This window comes from Notolepis coatsorum (genome assembly GCF_963971535.1).
Source record: "Notolepis coatsorum genome assembly, contig: SCAFFOLD_2334, whole genome shotgun sequence".
Lineage (NCBI taxonomy): Eukaryota > Metazoa > Chordata > Actinopteri > Aulopiformes > Paralepididae > Notolepis > Notolepis coatsorum.
This window is the reverse complement of record NW_028171854.1, coordinates 1-20,000: the sequence shown is the minus strand read 5'-3', so window position 1 is coordinate 20,000 and position 20,000 is coordinate 1. Positions and strand designations below refer to the sequence as shown.

General features: G+C 46.2%; 1 protein-coding gene across 1 annotated transcript in view; it reads left to right on the top strand.

The window, feature by feature from the left end:
* LOC311248166 (muscle, skeletal receptor tyrosine-protein kinase-like) overlaps nucleotides 1-4,264 on the top strand; it is a gene marked incomplete at both ends in the record, with an annotated part of 8,660 nt that extends 4,396 nt beyond the window's left edge. Inside the window, 4 exon segments of the mRNA XM_084339103.1 lie at nucleotides 1,590-1,801; nucleotides 3,708-3,890; nucleotides 3,892-3,933; nucleotides 3,935-4,264. Of these exon segments, the coding sequence (XP_084195229.1) occupies nucleotides 1,590-1,801; nucleotides 3,708-3,890; nucleotides 3,892-3,933; nucleotides 3,935-4,264 (767 nt within the window).
* Between the last annotated feature and the right edge of the window lie 15,736 nt (nucleotides 4,265-20,000).

Here is a 20,000-nt window from a genome sequence, read left to right as displayed (position 1 = left end):
GGGGTTCCTGGGAGGTCTTTGGCTCCTGGTGGGGTCTGAGGCGTAGTGGGGGCTCCTGGGAGGTCCTCTGGCTCCTGGTGGGGTCTGAGGTGTAGTGGGGGCTCCTGGGAGGTCCTCTGGCTCCTGGTGGGGTCTGAGTGTAGTGGGGGCTCCTGGGAGGTCCTCTGGCTCCTGGTGGGGTCTGAGGTGTAGTGGGGGCTCCTGGGAGGTCCTCTGGCTCCTGGGAGGTCCTCTGGCTCCTGGTGGGGTCTGAGGCGTAGTGGGGGCTCCTGGGAGGTCCTCTGGCTGGTGTAAGGTGGAGGCTTTGACGGCCCAGTGCCACATCTTTAGTGTTTTTGTAAACATGCCCACTGCCTGCTTTTTTAAGTGGGAGTGGTCGTACAGGTGCTCAGGCGTTATGGATATATGATGTGCAACGTGTACATTTGGGAGTGAGGCACATCCTCTGGTGATGTCAGCGTTCACCCTATTGATGGTCTTGGGGTGAAAGTCTCTGCGGGGCAGCAAGGTTGAGATGGTGATGCGTGAGTCTGGGAAGGTCACAGCTGCTTTCTCTGCTACTCTGGTGACCAGACTACCAACCTCTTCCTGTTCCTCCCGCAGGTTGTTGGTGCCAGTGTGGATGATAATATGGCCTGGTGTGCCAAACTCGGGTGCGCAAGGATTTGTAGTGCATCCTCTAATGTGGGGCACCAGATTTTGGACACTCTTGTGTTGGGGAAAAGTTTTTGTTCTTGGATGAACTTGCCATTTGAGTCTATAAGGATAGCAACAGTGTCCAATCAGTGTCCTTTTCAGGGTGGTGGGCTGACGGTGTGAGATGCTGGTGGAGGAGGGGGCATGGGCGGCTTGAGAGCCTCTCTCTGCTGCATCCTCGTGGGTGGGTGGGGGGAGGGTCTCTCTCTCTCGTATTCCTCTCTCTCTCTCTCTTTCTCTCTCTCTCTCTCTTATTCCTCTCTCTCTCTCTTATTCCTCTCTCTCTCTCTCTCATATTCCTCTCTCTCTCTTGTATTCCTCTCTCTCTCTCGTATTCCTCTCTCTCTCTCTCTTATTCCTCTCTCTCTCTCTTATTCCTCTCTCTCTCTCGTATTCCTCTCTCTCTCGTATTCCTCTCTCTCTCTCTTATTCCTCTCTCTCTCTCTTATTCCTATCTCTCTCTCTCGTATTCCTCTCTCTCTCTTATTCCTCTCTCTCTCTCTCTCTCTCTCTCTCTCTCTCTCTCTCGTATTCCTCTCTCTCTCGTATTCCTCTCTCTCTCTCTCTCTCTCTCTCTCTCTCTCTCTCTCTCTCTCTCTCTCTCTCTCTCTCTCTCTCTCTCGTATTCCTCTCTCTCTCTCGTATTCCTCTATCTCTCTCGTATTCCTCTCTCTCTCTCTTATTCCTCTCTCTCTCTTATTCCTCTCTCTCTCTCTTATTCCTCTCTCTCTCTTATTCCTCTCTCTCTCTCTTATTCCTCTCTCTCTCTCTTATTCCTCTCTCTCTCTCTCTCTCTCTCTCTCTCTCAGGATAACGTTCTAATGATTGAACTAATGTGTGTCTGTGTGTGTGTGTGTGTGTGTGTGTGTGTGTGTGCGTGTCCCCCCCTATAGGTGTGTGTGCGGTGGGCAAGCCCATGTGTCTGATGTTCGAGTACATGGCCCACGGCGACCTCAACGAGTTCCTGCGTCGCCGCTCGCCCGCGCGCTCTGTGCGCACGCTGAGCCGCGCGCTGAGCCACGCCAGCCTATCAGGCCGCAGCTCCTCCTCCGAGCTGGAGGCGGGACTCCTGTCCTGCGCCGAGCAGCTGTCCGTCTCCCAGCAGGTGGGCACCCCGACTCTGGACCTCCCTCCCTCAGACCATCAGAGACTCTTTTATGTTTCTTGTATAGTATTTTATGTTTCTTGTATAGTATTTTATCTTTCTTGTATAGTATTTTATGTTTCTGTATAGTATTTTATCTTTCTTGTATAGTATTTTATGTTTCTTGTATAGTATTTTATGCTTCTTGTATAGTATTTTATCTTTCTTGTATAGTATTTTATGTTTCTTGTATAGTATTTTATGTTTCTTGTATAGTATTTTATCTTTCTTGTATAGTATTTTATGTTTCTTGTATAGTATTTTATGCTTCTTGTATAGTATTTTATCTTTCTTGTATAGTATTTTATGTTTCTTGTATAGTATTTTAGCTTCTTGTATAGTATTTTATGTTTCTTGTATAGTATGTTATTTCTTGTATACTATTTTATGTTTCTTGTATAGTATGTTATGTTTCTTGTATAGTATTTTATGTTTCTTGTATAGTATTTTATCTTTCTTGTATTGTATTTTATCTTTCGTATTTTATGTTTCTTGTATAGTATTTTATGTTTCTTGTATAGTATTTTATGCTTCTTGTTTAGTATTTATCTTTCTTGTATAGTATTTATGTTTCTTGTATAGTATTTTATGCTTCTTGTATAGTATTTTATGTTTCTTGTATAGTATTTTATGTTTCTTGTATAGTATCTTATGTTTCTTCTTGTATAGTATTTTATGTTTCTTGTATAGTATTTTATCTTTCTTGTATAGTATTTTTATGTTTCTTGTATAGTATTTTATGTTTCTTGTATATCTTGTATAGTATTTTTATGTTTATTTTATAGTATTTTATGTTTATTTTATAGTATTTTATGCTTCTTGTATAGTATTTTATCTTTCTTGTATAGTATTTTATGTTTCTTGTATAGTATCTTATGTTTCTTGTATAGTATTTTATGTTTCTTGTATAGTATTTTATGTTTCTTGTATAGTATTTAGTATTTTATGTTTTCTTGTATAGTATTTTATGTTTCTTGTATAGTATTTTATGCTTCTTGTATAGTATTTTATGTTTCTTGTATAGTATTTTATGTTTCTTGTATAGTATGTTATGTTTCTTGTATAGTATTTTATGTTTCTTGTATAGTATTTAATGTTGCTGTATAGTATTTTATGTTTCTTGTATAGTATTAATGTTGCTGTATAGTATTTTATGTTCTTGTATAGTATTTTATGTTTCTTGTATAGTATTTTATAATTGTATATTATTATTATTTATTGATTTTATACTATTATTATTATTATTATTATTTTATTATTATTATTATTATTATTATTATTATTATTATTATTATTATTATTATTATTATTATTATTATTATTATTATTATTATTATTATTATTATTATTATTATTATTATTATTATTATTATTTATTATTATTATTATTATTATTATTATTATTATTATTATTATTATTATTATTATTATTATTATTATTATTATTATTATTTATTATTATTATTATTATTATTATTATTATTATTATTGTATAGTATTTTATGTTTATCTTTTATTACGTATTACTGCACCTTAAGTTTGAGTACCCAAAATCTCATTGTATGCAAATATAATGACAATAAAGTACAATCTAATCTAATGTAATCTAATGTAATCTAATGTAATCTAATGTAATGTAATGTAATGTAATGTAATGTAATGTAATCTAATGTAATGTAATCTAATGTAAATGTAATCTAATGTAATCTAATGTAATGTAATCTAATCTAATCTAATCTAATCTAATCTAATCTAATTTAATGTAATCTAATGTAATCTAATCTAATCTAATCTAATGTATCTAATGTAATCTAATCTAATGTAATCTAATGTAATCTAATCTAATCTAATCCCATCTGATCTGAAGGTGGCGGCGGGCATGGCCTACCTGTCGGAGCGCAAGTTCGTGCACCGCGACCTGGCCACGCGGAACTGCCTGGTGGGCGAGGACATGGTGGTGAAGATCGCCGACTTCGGCCTCTCGCGGAACATCTACTCGGCCGACTACTACAAGGGCCAACGAGAACGACGCATCCCCATCCGCTGGATGCCCGCCCGAGTCCATCTTCTACAACCGCTACACCAGCGAGTCCGGACGTGTGGGCGTACGGCGTGGTCCTCTGGGAGATCTTCGCGCACGGCATGCAGCCGTACTACGGCATGGGCCACGAGGAGGTCATCTACTACGTGCGGGACGGCCACGTGCTGGGCGCGCCCGAGGACTGCCCCCCGGAGCTGTACAACCTGATGAGGCTGTGCTGGAGCGCCCACCCCCCGGACCGGCCCGGCTTCAGCAGCATCCACCGCATCCTGGAGCGCATGCACCACCAGAACCACGCGCTCACGGCGGGCGTGGTGAACTCTGACCCCCCCGAGCCGCTCCTCGTGACCCCCGGACCCTTGGCCCTGGCGTGCGTTCAGTGAACGGGGAAAAGCGTGAAGAAGCGCTTAGCTGGCGTTGAAGCTTTTTCTTTAGTTTCTTTGCGTACAGGCGTGTGTACCTACCGCTAGGGGGACTTCACGTACATTATACACACAGTGCCCTCGGTGAAGGTGGTTATTGATTTCTTTTGTATATTTTTGGTTTAACGTTATCTTCACATCTTCAGCATAGGGCAAGATATCAAAAAGAGGTATCCTATTGGAAAAGAACCATGGGGGGGGGGGCACCCCAAACCTTGTATTTCGTGACTGTTGGGAACTAGGCTACACTGGCACACCTACTTCCAGTGAATGACGCTAAGCTAGGCTAACGGCGCGGCTGTTCCCTAAGCCTAATGCATACACAGAGAAGAACAGGGTTTCTATCTGCTTGTCTAACTCCAGGGTAGATGGCAAATAAGGTAATTCCCCCAAAAGTTGGCGTGTTCCTTTAAGTAACTCAGATGGGGGAGTGCTTCCGTTTGTTGTTTTTACTTGAGCCCCTGAGCCCCAAAACGCCCCGTGGCGCCGCCCTGGTGGCACCCAGGAGAAGGTCTCTAGACCTGGGGGAGTCACGTGATCCTGGTGGCACCCAGGAGAAGGTCTCTAGACCTGGGGGAGTCACGTGATCCTGGTGGCACCCAGGAGAAGGTCTCTAGACCTGGGGGAGTCACGTGATCCTGGTGGCACCCAGGAGAAGGTCTCTAGACCTGGGGGAGTCACGTGATCCTGGTGGCACCCAGGAGAAGGTCTCTAGACCTGGGGGAGTCACGTGATCCTGGTGGCACCCAGGAGAAGGTCTATAGACCTGGGGGAGTCACGTGATCCTGGTGGCACCCAGGAGAAGGTCTCTAGACCTGGGGGAGTCACGTGATCCTGGTGGCACCCAGGAGAAGGTCTCTAGACCTGGGGGAGTCACGTGATCCTGTTGGCACCCAGGAGAAGGTCTATAGACCTGGGGGAGTCACGTGATCCTGGTGGCACCCAGGAGAAGGTCTATAGACCTGGGGGAGTCACGTGATCCTGGTGGCACCCAGGAGAAGGTCTCTAGACCTGGGGGAGTCACGTGATCCTGGTGGCACCCAGGAGAAGGTCTCTAGACCTGGGGGAGTCACGTGATCCTGGTGGCACCCAGGAGAAGGTCTATAGACCTGGGGGAGTCACGTGATCCTGGTGGCACCCAGGAGAAGGTCTATAGACCTGGGGAGTCACGTGATCCTTCTAAGACCTGCTTGGTTCCATGCTAAGGTTTTTTTATAATGGTCTTTTTTACGTAGCGGGTTATGGTTCCACTTGTTCTATTGGTCTGAGGTTCGACGGGAGCAGAGTTGAACATAATTAAATGAGGTCTGTATTTTTACATTTGACAAAAACGAGAAAGAAAAGTCACCGGTACGAGACTGTGTCTCAACTTGTTTCCGTGGTGATGGCATTAGAAGTCTGCAGAGCTGAGTGGACGACATTACAAAATCGAAAATAGTCAAAACAACAGACAGAATAATACACTATTGGAATTACATACTCGTGACATGTTTGTTTTTAAACGCTGTAGTTTTCATGTTTTACCGTTTTATTCATACTGTAGCTACAATGAAAACAAAGATGGCGGCGAACGCCACGAAAAACAAACGAGAATGACCAGGAATAACAGAAACCTCAAAGTAGTTGTGCTCTGGTGATTGGTCGAAGTTTGGCATGCCGAGGCATATGGGTACTGTAGTAGTTACCATGGTAACGAGTAAAGATTATGATACAAAACACATTCTCTCAAAGATTAAGTTAAATAATTTACCCGTATTGGTTGTAAGTAACAGTATAAGAATTAAATAATATGTACCTCCGTCAAAGATTATGAACCAAGGGTTTGGTTGTAATAGTTTTGATCTTCAGGGGAAAATCACAGATGGAACGTCACTCCCCAGGTCTATAGAAGAAGGAGATATTGTATTTAATTTTTTTTTTGCAGTATATTGATTTGTGCCTTCAAATAAACATTGTCATACTACCTATATATTAATGTTATTTTAAATAGTGCTACCGTGGCATTACTCTTCCACGCAGGCATAGCTCCCCCTCGAATGAGCTCATCAGTCAGACGGGTTGAGTTTGGTTAGTAGTGTACTCTGTGTTCCTACCTTCCCTTCATTCTTGCACCCTAACCCTAATATTAGAGAAAGAGACGTAGATAAAAACATTAGTATATTTATATTTAGTAGAGGTGCACCGATACCACTGTTTAGACTTTATTCAGTTGGAAAACTGTGGTGGAAAAAAACATTGCTGTATTTAAAAATAAATGTGGTTGCTGTTTTCTCTTAACCAGTTTTTTCAAGGTGTAACACCAGCAATGTGTCAATCTTCCATAGTGCAGATTTAAAAAGACCGCTGTTCTTCTTGGTAGCTGTGAAATCACTCATGGGAATGGGAAACATGTGTGTGCGATTGATTTTTTCGTGCATGTGAAGAACGCACACTCATGATTTGTGAAGCTCAAATCATACCCACGCCGATTTCCATTTAACCATACTTTCTTTCATAAGCCATACTCCTCTGGACATGTCGTTGCACAAACGCACACAGCACAGAAAAAGGTCTTGCATATTAATTAACGTTATATAATGTTCGTTTTCTCCTCTCTCCTCTCTCCTCTCTCCTCTCTCCACTCTCCTCCCTCCTCTCTCCTCCCTCCTCTCTCCTCTCTCCTCCCTCCTCTCTCCTCTCTCCTCTCTCCTCTCTCCACTCTCCTCCCTCCTCTCTCCTCCCTCCTCTCTCCTCCCTCTCTCCTCTCTCCTCCCTCCTCTCTCCTCTCTCCTCTCTCCTCTCTCCTCCCTCCTCTCTCCTCCCTCCTCTCTCCTCTCTCCTCCTCTCCTCTCTCCTCCCTCCTCCCTCCTCTCTCCTCCCTCCTCTCTCCTCTCTCCTCTCTCCTCTCTCCTCTCTCCTCTCTCCTCTCTCCTCCCTCCTCTCTCCTCCCTCCTCTCTCCTCTCTCCTCCTCTCCTCTCTCCTCCCTCCTCCCTCCTTTCTCCTCCCTCCTCTCTCCTCTCTCCTCTCTCCTCTCTCCTCTCTCCTCTCTCCTCTCTCCTCTCTCCTCCCTCCTTCCTCCTATATCACATCGGTATCAGTGCACCTCTGCTTTTAGCCGTGCCGCCTGCATCCATCCTGATCACCTAAATCGTCTCTATAGCCTATTCCACAATGGCACACTATCACTTTAACCATTGCTGATGATCTTTCTTTTGTAAAAACAAGTTGCTATTCCACTTTTGGGCATTCTCATTTACTTGTTGTTGTTCTTGATATACGTTGTTCATTATGGTGTTGTTGTTATTGTTGGCTATTTTTTCTATTGTGTTTTATTTCACAGGTTTAGTGTCTGACAAACCTATAGATGATGGCAGACATGAAAATGTATTATAAACATGCTCAATTATTTTGACACGCTTAAGCAATTTCAATATGGCACTCACTCACTCTCAGACATACACACTCTCATACACACGTTAATAATTAAACATTAACACATAATATGTCTACAATAATACATACACACACACACACTGTTGCATTGTTTCACAAATTAAACACACATACATGTCATTACTTAGTTGAATTATCCTTCTTGGAAGAGTTTTTGTGTTCCTTTGGTTTGTTTTCTTAATTGTTTCATTATTAATGTTTTAATTTTCAAACGAAAGAAACCTTATTTCAACCTGTCAACTGAAAATGCTGCAGAGATGCATGACGTTTATTTTCTTCTTTTCAACCGTAGCGTAATGTTAGCCTGTGTTTCTATATTTTTGTTTATTTTCAAAAACCATAATTCACATTCACCACGTTGATGACTCACAATTTCTTTTATATTACTTTGATTTGCTTACAGTACAGACAAACATCTCAGATAAATGGGGCATTTATATAACAGGTTTTATCCAAAGCGCTTTACAATTTGTTCCTCACATTTGTACCCATTCACTCACACATTCACACACCGACGGCAGAGGCGACCATGCAAGGTGCTGACCTGCTCATCGGCAGCAGTTAGGGGTTAAGTGTCTTGCTCAAGGACACATCGACACACTGCCCGGGAGGAGCGGGAATCGAACCGGGAACCTTCCGATTACCCAACGAACGCTCTACCTCCTGAGCTGCTGTCGCCTTGATGAACGTTTCACCAAATGCCTCACATTTTATTTTCTGATGAGGTATAATTGAATCTGTTCATAAGGAATTATAAATTAATACATTAATAGAATGTTACATGTCAGCTTTTGGTAAATACTACAGTATGCAAGATAGAGTGTCTGTGTCAGGAGTCTGTGAGAAAAGGCCCATTCTGTGAGAGCAACAGGAGCTGCATTAGACAGCAGCTGCCAGGAGCCTTGGTTGTTATCACAGAGGCCAATTCTGTTCAGCCAATTCCTAATAAGGTATTCAGAGACCAATAAAGCTAAGATTAGGCCAGTAAGTTAGTTGGTTAGAAATGTAATGATGTGTAAATTAGAGGGGCTTAACAGAGCTGTGAATGGACAAAATGATGCGGAAGTATTATTGATTAGGCCAATCACTTTGGAATAGGAGTAAATAGGAGGGATTTCATTGCTAGTATATAATACTGTTGCAGAGAGGAACACTATATCTCCCTGCTCCCTGCTTTGGTTCCTGGTTCCTGCCTGCTATGAAGACCTGACATATGTGTGTGTGTGAGTTTTAACTTAGAAGAGTAAGACTGAAGTCAAAGTGACTTACCTTATTGTAAACTGAACCTAATTTTTTAAATAAAGCAACTTCTGATAATCCAGAGCTCTTTTTCCTACAACGATATTCATTGACCATCATCGACTATCAGAATATACTACACTGATTTAACTGGCCGATTTAAATGTCATCATTAAATGTTCTAGTACTCAAGTACAAGTGTGTCAAATCCTTTTATTATTAATGTTTCATTATGGAATGAAAGAAAAGGTTCAGATGAAGGAAGGCAGCCCCTGTAGATCAGAGTAGATCCACCCAGTGCTCTCAGAGTAGATCCACCCAGTGCTCTCAGAGGAGATCCTCCCAGTGCTCTCAGAGTAGATCCACCCAGTGCTCTCAGAGTAGATCCACCCAGTGCTCTCAGAGGAGATCCACCCAGTGCTCTCTGTAGATCCACCCAGTGCTCTCAGAGGAGATCCACCCAGTGCTCTCAGAGGAGATCCACCCAGTGCTCTCAGAGTAGATCCTCCCAGTGCTCTCAGAGTAGATCCTCCCAGTGCTCTCAGAGTAGATCCTCCCAGTGCTCTCAGAGTAGATCCACCCAGTGCTCTCAGAGTAGATCCACCCAGTGCTCTCAGAGTAGATCCACCCAGTGCTCTCAGAGTAGATCCACCCAGTGCTCTCAGAGTAGATCCACCTAGTGATCTCAGAGTAGATCCTCCCAGTGCTCTCAGAGTAGATCCACCCAGTGCTCTCAGAGGAGATCCACCCAGTGCTCTCAGAGTAGATCCACCCAGTGCTCTCAGAGTAGATCCACCCAGTGCTCTCTGTAGATCCACCCAGTGCTAACAGAGGAGATCCACCCAGTGCTCTCAGAGTAGATCCACCCAGTGCTCTCAGAGGAGATCCACCCAGTGCTCTCAGAGTAGATCCTCGCAGTGCTCTCTGTAGATCCACCCAGTGCTCTCAGAGTAGATCCACCCAGTGCTCTCAGAGGAGATCCTCCCAGTGCTCTCAGAGTAGATCCACCCAGTGCTCTCAGAGTAGATCCACCCAGTGCTCTCAGAGTAGATCCACCCAGTGCTCTCTGTAGATCCACCCAGTGCTCTCAGAGTAGATCCTCCCAGTGCTCTCAGACGAGATCCTCCCAGTGCTCTCAGAGTAGATCCACTCAGTGCTCTCAGAGTAGATCCACCCAGTGCTCTCAGAGTAGATCCACCCAGTGCTCTCAGAGTAGATCCTCCCAGTGCTCTCAGAGTAGATCCACCCAGTGCTCTCAGAGTAGATCCACCCAGTGCTCTCAGAGTAGATCCACCCAGTGCTCTCAGAGGAGATCCACCCAGTGCTCTCAGAGTAGATCCTCCCAGTGCTCTCAGAGTAGATCCACCCAGTGCTCTCAGAGTAGATCCACCCAGTGCTCTCAGAGTAGATCCACCCAGTGATCTCAGAGTAGATCCACCCAGTGCTCTCAGAGGAGATCCACCCAGTGCTCTCAGAGTAGATCCACCCAGTGCTCTCAGAGTAGATCCACCCAGTGCTCTCAGAGTAGATCCACCCAGTGCTCTCAGAGTAGATCCACCCAGTGCTCTCAGAGTAGATCCACCCAGTGCTCTCAGAGGAGATCCACCCAGTGCTCTCAGAGTAGATCCACCCAGTGCTCTCAGAGTAGATCCACCCAGTGCTCTCAGAGGAGATCCACCCAGTGCTCTCAGAGTAGATCCACCCAGTGCTCTCAGAGTAGATCCACCCAGTGCTCTCAGAGTAGATCCACCCAGTGCTCTCAGAGTAGATCCACCCAGTGCTCTCAGAGGAGATCCTCCCAGTGCTCTCAGAGTAGATCCACCCAGTGCTCTCAGAGTAGATCCTCCCAGTGCTCTCTGTAGATCCACCCAGTGCTCTCAGAGGAGATCCACCCAGTGCTCTCAGAGTAGATCCACCCAGTGCTCTCAGAGTAGATCCACTCAGTGCTCTCAGAGTAGATCCTCCCAGTGCTCTCAGAGTAGATCCACCCAGTGCTCTCAGAGGAGATCCACCCAGTGCTCTAGATCCACCCAGTGCTCTCAGAGTAGATCCTCCCAGTGCTCTCAGAGTAGATCCACCCAGTGCTCTCAGAGGAGATCCACCCAGTGCTCTCAGAGTAGATCCACTCAGTGCTCTCAGAGTAGATCCACCCAGTGCTCTCAGAGTAGATCCACCCAGTGATCTCAGAGTAGATCCTCCCAGTGCTCTCAGAGTAGATCCTCCCAGTGCTCTCAGAGTAGATCCACCCAGTGCTCTCAGAGTAGATCCACCCAGTGCTCTCAGAGTAGATCCACCCAGTGCTCTCAGAGTAGATCCACCCAGTGCTCTCAGAGTAGATCCACCCAGTGCTCTCAGAGTAGATCCACCCAGTGCTCTCAGAGTAGATCCACCCAGTGCTCTCAGAGTAGATCCTCCCAGTGCTCTAGATCCACCCAGTGCTCTCAGAGTAGATCCACCCAGTGCTCTAGATCCACCCAGTGCTCTCAGAGTAGATCCACCCAGTGCTCTCAGAGTAGATCCACCCAGTGCTCTCAGAGTAGATCCTCCCAGTGCTCTCAGAGGAGATCCACCCAGTGCTCTCAGAGTAGATCCTCCCAGTGCTCTCAGAGTAGATCCTCCCAGTGCTCTCTGAGTAGATCCACCCAGTGCTCTCAGAGTAGATCCTCCCAGTGCTCTCAGAGTAGATCCACCCAGTGCTCTCAGAGTAGATCCTCCCAGTGCTCTCAGAGTAGATCCACCCAGTGCTCTCAGAGGAGATCCACCCAGTGCTCTCAGAGTAGATCCACCCAGTGCTCTCAGAGTAGATCCTCCCAGTGCTCTCTGAGTAGATCCTCCCAGTGCTCTCTGTAGATCCACCCAGTGCTCTCAGAGTAGATCCTCCCAGTGCTCTCAGAGTAGATCCACCCAGTGCTCTCAGAGTAGATCCTCCCAGTGCTCTCAGAGTAGATCCTCCCAGTGCTCTCAGAGTAGATCCACCCAGTGCTCTCTGTAGATCCACCCAGTGCTCTCAGAGGAGATCCTCCCAGTGCTCTCAGAGTAGATCCACCCAGTGCTCTCAGAGTAGATCCTCCCAGTGCTCTCAGAGTAGATCCACCCAGTGCTCTCAGAGTAGATCCACCCAGTGCTCTCAGAGGAGATCCACCCAGTGCTCTCAGAGTAGATCCTCCCAGTGCTCTCAGAGTAGATCCACTCAGTGCTCTCAGAGTAGATCCACCCAGTGCTCTCAGAGTAGATCCACCCAGTGCTCTCAGAGTAGATCCACCCAGTGCTCTCAGAGTAGATCCTCCCAGTGCTCTCAGAGTAGATCCACCCAGTGCTCTCAGAGTAGATCCACCCAGTGCTCTCTGTAGATCCTCCCAGTGCTCTCAGAGTAGATCCACTCAGTGCTCTCAGAATAGATCCACCCAGTGCTCTCAGAGGAGATCCACCCAGTGCTCTCAGAGGAGATCCTCCCAGTGCTCTCAGAATAGATCCACCCAGTGCTCTCAGAGTAGATCCACCCAGTGCTCTCAGAGTAGATCCACCCAGTGCTCTCAGAGTAGATCCACCCAGTGCTCTCAGAGGAGATCCACCCAGTGCTCTCAGAGTAGAGTTGGATGAAGACATGTTTCAGAGAGACTTGGTCCAAACACTGTAGGACACGGATATGAATGAATGATTTTATTTGTCTTCTTTTATAAAGCAATGTACAGTATAGTAGAACATTTATAAACGAAAGCAAATTACCAAAAAGGTGTAGGCTGAAGCCGAGGCTTATAATTGCCTAGCCTTTTTACATTACACTATTTACAAAAAAACAAACCAAAAAACATAATTCAGTAGATAATTTTGCAAAAACAAAAGGTTACTAAAGTTTCATAGTTTTATACAAAATGTATACACATTTATTTATTTGTTTTTTATATATATTTGTCACGATTTTAATACAGTTATGTTATAATAAAATATAATTAGGATTATTTTATATTTATGTATCACCTTATATTTGAATCATTTCTTAAATGTATGTATCGAAGTACACATTTTTACTTATATAGAACAATTAACTTAGTATCCAAGCCTGCTGCATTTTTCATTATGGTGTTGATTGCAAACAAAAGAGTAAAAATGATATTTGCTATAAATTAGGGATGGGCAAAACTCATAAAATTGCTATTCGATAGTCACTGGGAACTAGGGATGCTCGATATTGGCTTTTTTACCGATACCGATATACCGATATTGTCCAACTCTTCATTTCCTATACCGATATCAACCGATATCACATTTTAATGCCGATATCGGCCGATAATATCAGACATCCCTACTGGATTCAAATACCAATCGAAAATCATTCTGAACGTTACATCACTGATGCTTGACATGTGTGAAACATGAGCTTTAGTGAAACACCAGGTAACATCTCCGGTCTGTCGTTCTGCATCTCTCTTCTCTGTTCTCCCAGCATGTACCCAGACTGTTGTGCTACAGTACCTGCCTAGCTAGCGAGCTGTACCCAGCATGTACCCAGACTGTTGTGCTACAGTACCTGGCTAGCTAGCGAGCTGTACCCAGCATGTACCCAGACTGTTGTGCTACAGTACCTGGTCCTAGCTAGCGAGCTGTACCCAGCATGTACCCAGACTGTTGTGCTACAGTACCTGGTCCTAGCTAGCGAGCTGTACCCAGCATGTACCCAGACTGTTGTGCTACAGTACCTGGTCCTAGCTAGCGAGCTGTACCCAGCATGTACCCAGACTGTTGTGCTACAGTACCTGGCTAGCTAGCGAGCTGTACCCAGCATGTACCCAGACTGTTGTGCTACAGTACCTGGCTAGCTAGCGAGCTGTACCCAGCATGTACCCAGACTGTTGTGCTACAGTACCTGGCTAGCTAGCAAGCTGTACCCAGCATATACCCAGACTGTTGTGCTACAGTACCTGGCTAGCTAGCGAGCTGTACCCAGCATGTACCCAGACTGTTGTGCTACAGTACCTGGCTAGCTAGCGAGCTGTACCCAGCATGTACCCAGACTGTTGTGCTACAGTACCTGGCTAGCTAGCGAGCTGTACCCAGCATGTACCCAGACTGTTGTGCTACAGTACCTGGTCCTAGCTAGCGAGCTGTACCCAGCATGTACCCAGACTGTTGTGCTACAGTACCTGGTCCTAGCTAGCGAGCTGCACCCAGCATGTACCCAGACTGTTGTGCTACAGTACCTGGCTAGCTAGCGAGCTGTACCCAGCATGTACCCAGACTGTTGTGCTACAGTACCTGGCTAGCTAGCGAGCTGTACCCAGCATGTACCCAGACTGTTGTGCTACAGTACCTGGCTAGCTAGCGAGCTGTACCCAGCATATACCCAGACTGTTGTGCTACAGTACCTGGCTAGCTAGCGAGCTGTACCCAGCATGTACCCAGACTGTTGTGCTACAGTACCTGGCTAGCTAGCGAGCTGTACCCAGCATGTACCCAGACTGTTGTGCTACAGTACCTGGCTAGCTAGCGAGCTGTACCCAGCATGTACCCAGACTGTTGTGCTACAGTACCTGGTCCTAGCTAGCGAGCTGTACCCAGCATGTACCCAGACTGTTGTGCTACAGTACCTGGTCCTAGCTAGCGAGCTGTACCCAGCATGTACCCAGACTGTTGTGCTACAGTACCTGGCTAGCTAGCGAGCTGTACCCAGCATGTACCCAGACTGTTGTGCTACAGTACCTGGCTAGCTAGCGAGCTGTACCCAGCATGTACCCAGACTGTTGTGCTACAGTACCTGGCTAGCTAGCGAGCTGTACCCAGCATGTACCCAGACTGTTGTGCTACAGTACCTGGCTAGCTAGCGAGCTGTACCCAGCATGTACCCAGACTGTTGTGCTACAGTACCTGGTCCTAGCTAGCGAGCTGTACCCAGCATGTACCCAGACTGTTGTGCTACAGTACCTGGTCCTAGCTAGCGAGCTGTACCCAGCATGTACCCAGACTGTTGTGCTACAGTACCTGGCTAGCTAGCGAGCTGTACCCAGCATATACCCAGACTGTTGTGCTACAGTACCTGGCTAGCTAGCGAGCTGTACCCAGCATGTACCCAGACTGTTGTGCTACAGTACCTGGCTAGCTAGCGAGCTGTACCCAGCATGTACCCAGACTGTTGTGCTACAGTACCTGGCTAGCTAGCGAGCTGTACCCAGCATGTACCCAGACTGTTGTGCTACAGTACCTGGCTAGCTAGCGAGCTGTACCCAGTATGTACCCAGACTGTTGTGCTACAGTACCTGGCTAGCTAGCGAGCTGTACCCAGCATGTACCCAGACTGTTGTGCTACAGTACCTGGCTAACTAGCGAGCTGTACCCAGCATGTACCCAGACTGTTGTGCTACAGTACCTGGCTAGCTAGCGAGCTGTACCCAGCATATACCCAGACTGTTGTGCTACAGTACCTGGTCCTAGCTAGCGAGCTGTACCCAGCATGTACCTAGACTGTTGTGCTACAGTACCTGGTCCTAGCTAGCGAGCTGTACCCAGCATGTACCCAGACTGTTGTGCTACAGTACCTGGCTAGCTAGCGAGCTGTACCCAGCATGTACCCAGACTGTTGTGCTACAGTACCTGGCTAGCTAGCAAGCTGTACCCAGCATGTACCCAGACTGTTGTGCTACAGTACCTGGCTAGCTAGCGAGCTGTACCCAGCATGTACCCAGACTGTTGTGCTACAGTACCTGGCTAGCTAGCGAGCTGTACCCAGCATGTACCCAGACTGTTGTGCTACAGTACCTGGCTAGCTAGCGAGCTGTACCCAGCATGTACCCAGACTGTTGTGCTACAGTACCTGGCTAGCTAGCGAGCTGTACCCAGCATGTACCCAGACTGTTGTGCTACAGTACCTGGCTAGCTAGCGAGCTGTACCCAGCATGTACCCAGACTGTTGTGCTACAGTACCTGGCTAGCTAGCAAGCTGTACCCAGCATGTACCCAGACTGTTGTGCTACAGTACCTGGTCCTAGCTAGCGAGCTGTACCCAGCATGCTGTCCAGCGGTGTAACAGTTAACAGGGTCCCCTCCCGATACACCACACAGTGTAGGTGCCGGTAAAAACAAGGGAAAATAATTTTTTTTCGAGACAAAACAACATTCGCCTAAACTATTTTTTTTTTTTTTATAATTTCACAACTATTAGAATATTGGAGAACCGATGCCCTCCCTTCTGTGTTCCTCCGGTGAACAGATGCCCAGCACTGTCCCACCCTAACCCTAACCCAGTGTTACGATACGATAAGGTGGTGGTAGAACCCAAGGCAGCAGGAAAGAGTAAGCAGGGAGATGAGGCAGGAGTCGACGGTCACAATTTAAAGTGTTTACTTTGGCAACTTCCAAAGTACATACAAGAATAACAATAGGCACAGCCGTGCTGACACTGACTACAAAACAAACCTAACCAGAAGACGGACATAACACACGAAATAAAAGATGACAAAATAGAAACTAATATACACTTACTTTTAGACAGAGCATCACTACAAGGACGACGTTTGATACAGACAGCACAGGAACAGGTAACAGGAAGGAATGACTCCACAACCAGGTGAGGGCAACCCACACTTAAATAACAACACTAATTACTAATTGCAAGAAGTCCACTATTATCCCTGTACCCAAAAAATCCAAGCCTGCTTGCCTCAACGACTACCGCCCTGTAGCTCTCACCTCCATAGCCATGAAGTGCTTTGAGAAGCTAGTAAAGGGCTACATCTGCTCCTCCCTCCCCATCAACATGGACCCCCTGCAATTTGCATACCGCCCCAACAGGTCCACGGAGGACGCCATAGCCCATGTGCTGCACACAGCAGCATCACACCTGGACAAGAGGCAGGGGAACTATGTGAGAATGCTATTCATCGACTACAGCTCGGCATTCAATACCATAGTCCCCTCCATACTCATAGCCAAGCTCAGGGACCTGGGCTTGGGCTATGACCTCTGCCAGTGGGTCTTGGACTTCCTGACTGGCAGACCCCAGGTGGTGAGAGCAGGCAACTGCACCTCCTCATCCATCACCCTCAACATAGGGGCCCCCCAGGGCTGTGTTCTGAGTCCCCTCCTCTACTCCCTGTACACACACGACTGTGTGGCTCAGCGGAGTAGCAATACAATCATCAAATTTGCTGACGACACAGTGGTGGTGGGCCTGATCTCTGCCAACGACGAGAGGGCCTACCTGGAAGAGGTCAAGGTCCTGGCGGGATGGTGCCAGGAAAACAGCCTCTCCCTGAACGTCAGCAAAACAAAGGAGATGATTGTGGACTTCAGGAGGTCGGGGGTCAAGGACTACAGCCCCCTCAGCATCGACGGGGCACCGGTTGAGAGAGTCAACAGCTTTAAGTACCTCGGAGCCTACATATCCGAGGACTTGACATGGACCACACACATTGACAGTGTTGTGAAGAAGGCACGACAACGCCTACTTCCTCAGGCGCCTAAGGAAGTTCCAAGTCAGTCAGAAGATCCTTAAGAACTTCTACTCATGTACAATAGAGAGCATCTTGACCGGCAACATCACCTCCTGGTTTGGGAATAGCACTGCACAAGACCGAAGCAGACTACAAAGAGTGACACGTTCAGCCGAACGCACAATTGGAGGGGGGCTCCCCACCCTCCAGAACATTTACAACAAGCGTTGCACGGGCAAGGCTAAGAGAATCATTAAAGACTCCAGTCACCCGAACAACTGCCTCTTTGAACTGCTGCGGTCAGGCAAGCGATACCGGAGTCTCAAGGCGAGCACAGAAAGACTCAGAAGAAGCTTCTATCCCCAGGCCATCAGGCTGCTAAACGAACAATGAATGAACACTACACAACAACAACCACCAAACGCACATAGCACACACATCCACACGCACACACTCACTTTAAACAAACACACTGTAGCACCCACTCCACACACTTTATAGCACACACCCACTTTAAACAAACACACTGTAGCACCCACTCCCCACACTTTATATTATTGATGAAGGATTGCACTACAACTCGTACACCTTACTGTAAATTGTACTTAAAATTGTACCTCATCCCATTTCTGCTTTGCACTAGATAGTACTGTACATTAGTACACTGCATAGTATTGTATATTATATGGTAACTCAGAACATTGTACATATGTCTATACCGAACACTGTGACCTCATTTTTCTTCTTCTAAATTACATGCTATATTATGTTATTTGATACTATCTTGTCTAGCACAGTCTCTGGAGCGTAACAGTAAGAAGCATTTTGTATGAAAGTATTCTGTACTTCTGTATGACAACTATTAAAGAACTTGAACTTGAACTTGAACTTGAACTTGCCCCCCCCCCCCCCCCCCAGCTGGGGAGAGACAGGCACAGAACAAAACAACACCACTAGACAATAACCAATACACCAAACAACACTAACCAGGGAAACCAAATCACACCAGGGTGGGGAAGTTCAATAATAACACACACAGTGACATCCCATTAATTATCCCATTAATTACAGTAAGCATGTGCGTTATCAAGTGTAGAAACAGCCAACTGGCCACAAGAGGGAGGTAGAGGACCACTGTCAGGAGGTAGGAGACCAATGTTAGGAGGTAGGGGACAGGTAGGCGACCATTGTCAGGAGGGAGGAAATGTTCACTGTTATTCATATAACCGGACCCGCAAGGCCCGGCCCTGGGGACGTTACAGTACCTCCCCCTCAATGGGGGGCTTCCAGACCCCCGAGAACAACATCCAGACACCGGTGAAGGAGGAAGCCGGGACCCCGGAAGGACCCCAGGGAGAGGACCCGGAGACCCGGGGCCGGGATCCCGGGCAAAAAACCCCGGGGAGGCATAGCAGCCAGGAGGGCTGAAAACGGGCACACAGGCCCGGAGAGGGGGGGTGGGGATGGGAACCGAGGCCCGAAGAAAGAAAGAAAGAAAGGAAGAAAGAAAGAAAGAAAGAAAGAAAGAAAGAAAGAAAGAAAGAAAGAAAGAAAGAAAAGAGAAGAAAGAAAGAAAGAAAGAAAGAAAGAAAGAAAGAAAGAAAGAAAGAAAGAAAGAAAGAAAAGGAGGGTCAACATGAAGAGGGAATAGAGAGGATGAGATGATTATGCTCCTTCACTGATCCTGAACTCTCTTTCTCTGCTTTCGTCATCAGCAACCCGCTTCCCCATGATGCTTGTTTCATAACAGCCCACTGAGCCACACACACACACACACACACACACACACACACACACACACACACACACACACACACACACACACACACACACACACACACACACACACACACACACACACACACACACACACACACACACACACACACTCATTCATTAGTGTACTGTGCTCTAATCTGTATGCTGCAGTACTGTCACTCTCCACAAGGGGGGTTAAAAGAGGAGCGGATGAATGAATGAATGAAAACTTTATTAACAGTTTGCAGAATGGGTACAGTACAGTACAGCTCAATACATACAATTGTTAAGGGGATGCAGACCAGAGAAAGACTTTCGTCTTGTTTACATCAGGGGTCCCCCATTTTCAATTCATCATAACATATATGACATACATGACATACAGATAGACAGATAGTTTGTGATACGAAAAGAGTCCAGAAAAAAAGAGTATACATTTGACGTAGAAACTGTACATTGGAGGAGGTTGGGTGGGTGGGGGGGGGGGGGGTTGGGTAGGAGGGGTGATACAGGTAAGAGAGAGAGAAAGACAGAAAGAGAGAGAGAGAGTGAGAGAGCAAGAGAGAAATATATATATAAAGAGAGAAACAGAGAGAGGGAGAGTAAGAGAGAGAGAGAGAGAGAGAGAGAGGAGAGAGAGAGAGAGAGAGAGAGAGAGAGAGAGGAGAGAGAGAGAGAGAGAGAAGAGAGAGAGAGAGAGAGAGAGAGAGAGAATAATCATTTTTAGTTTATGTTGATTGTTTTACTGTTATTGGTAATATTATGGTATTTGTGATTGCTTATATATGATATTGACTGTATATTGGACTTGCTTTAGCAATAAGTACTTTGATATTTCATGCCA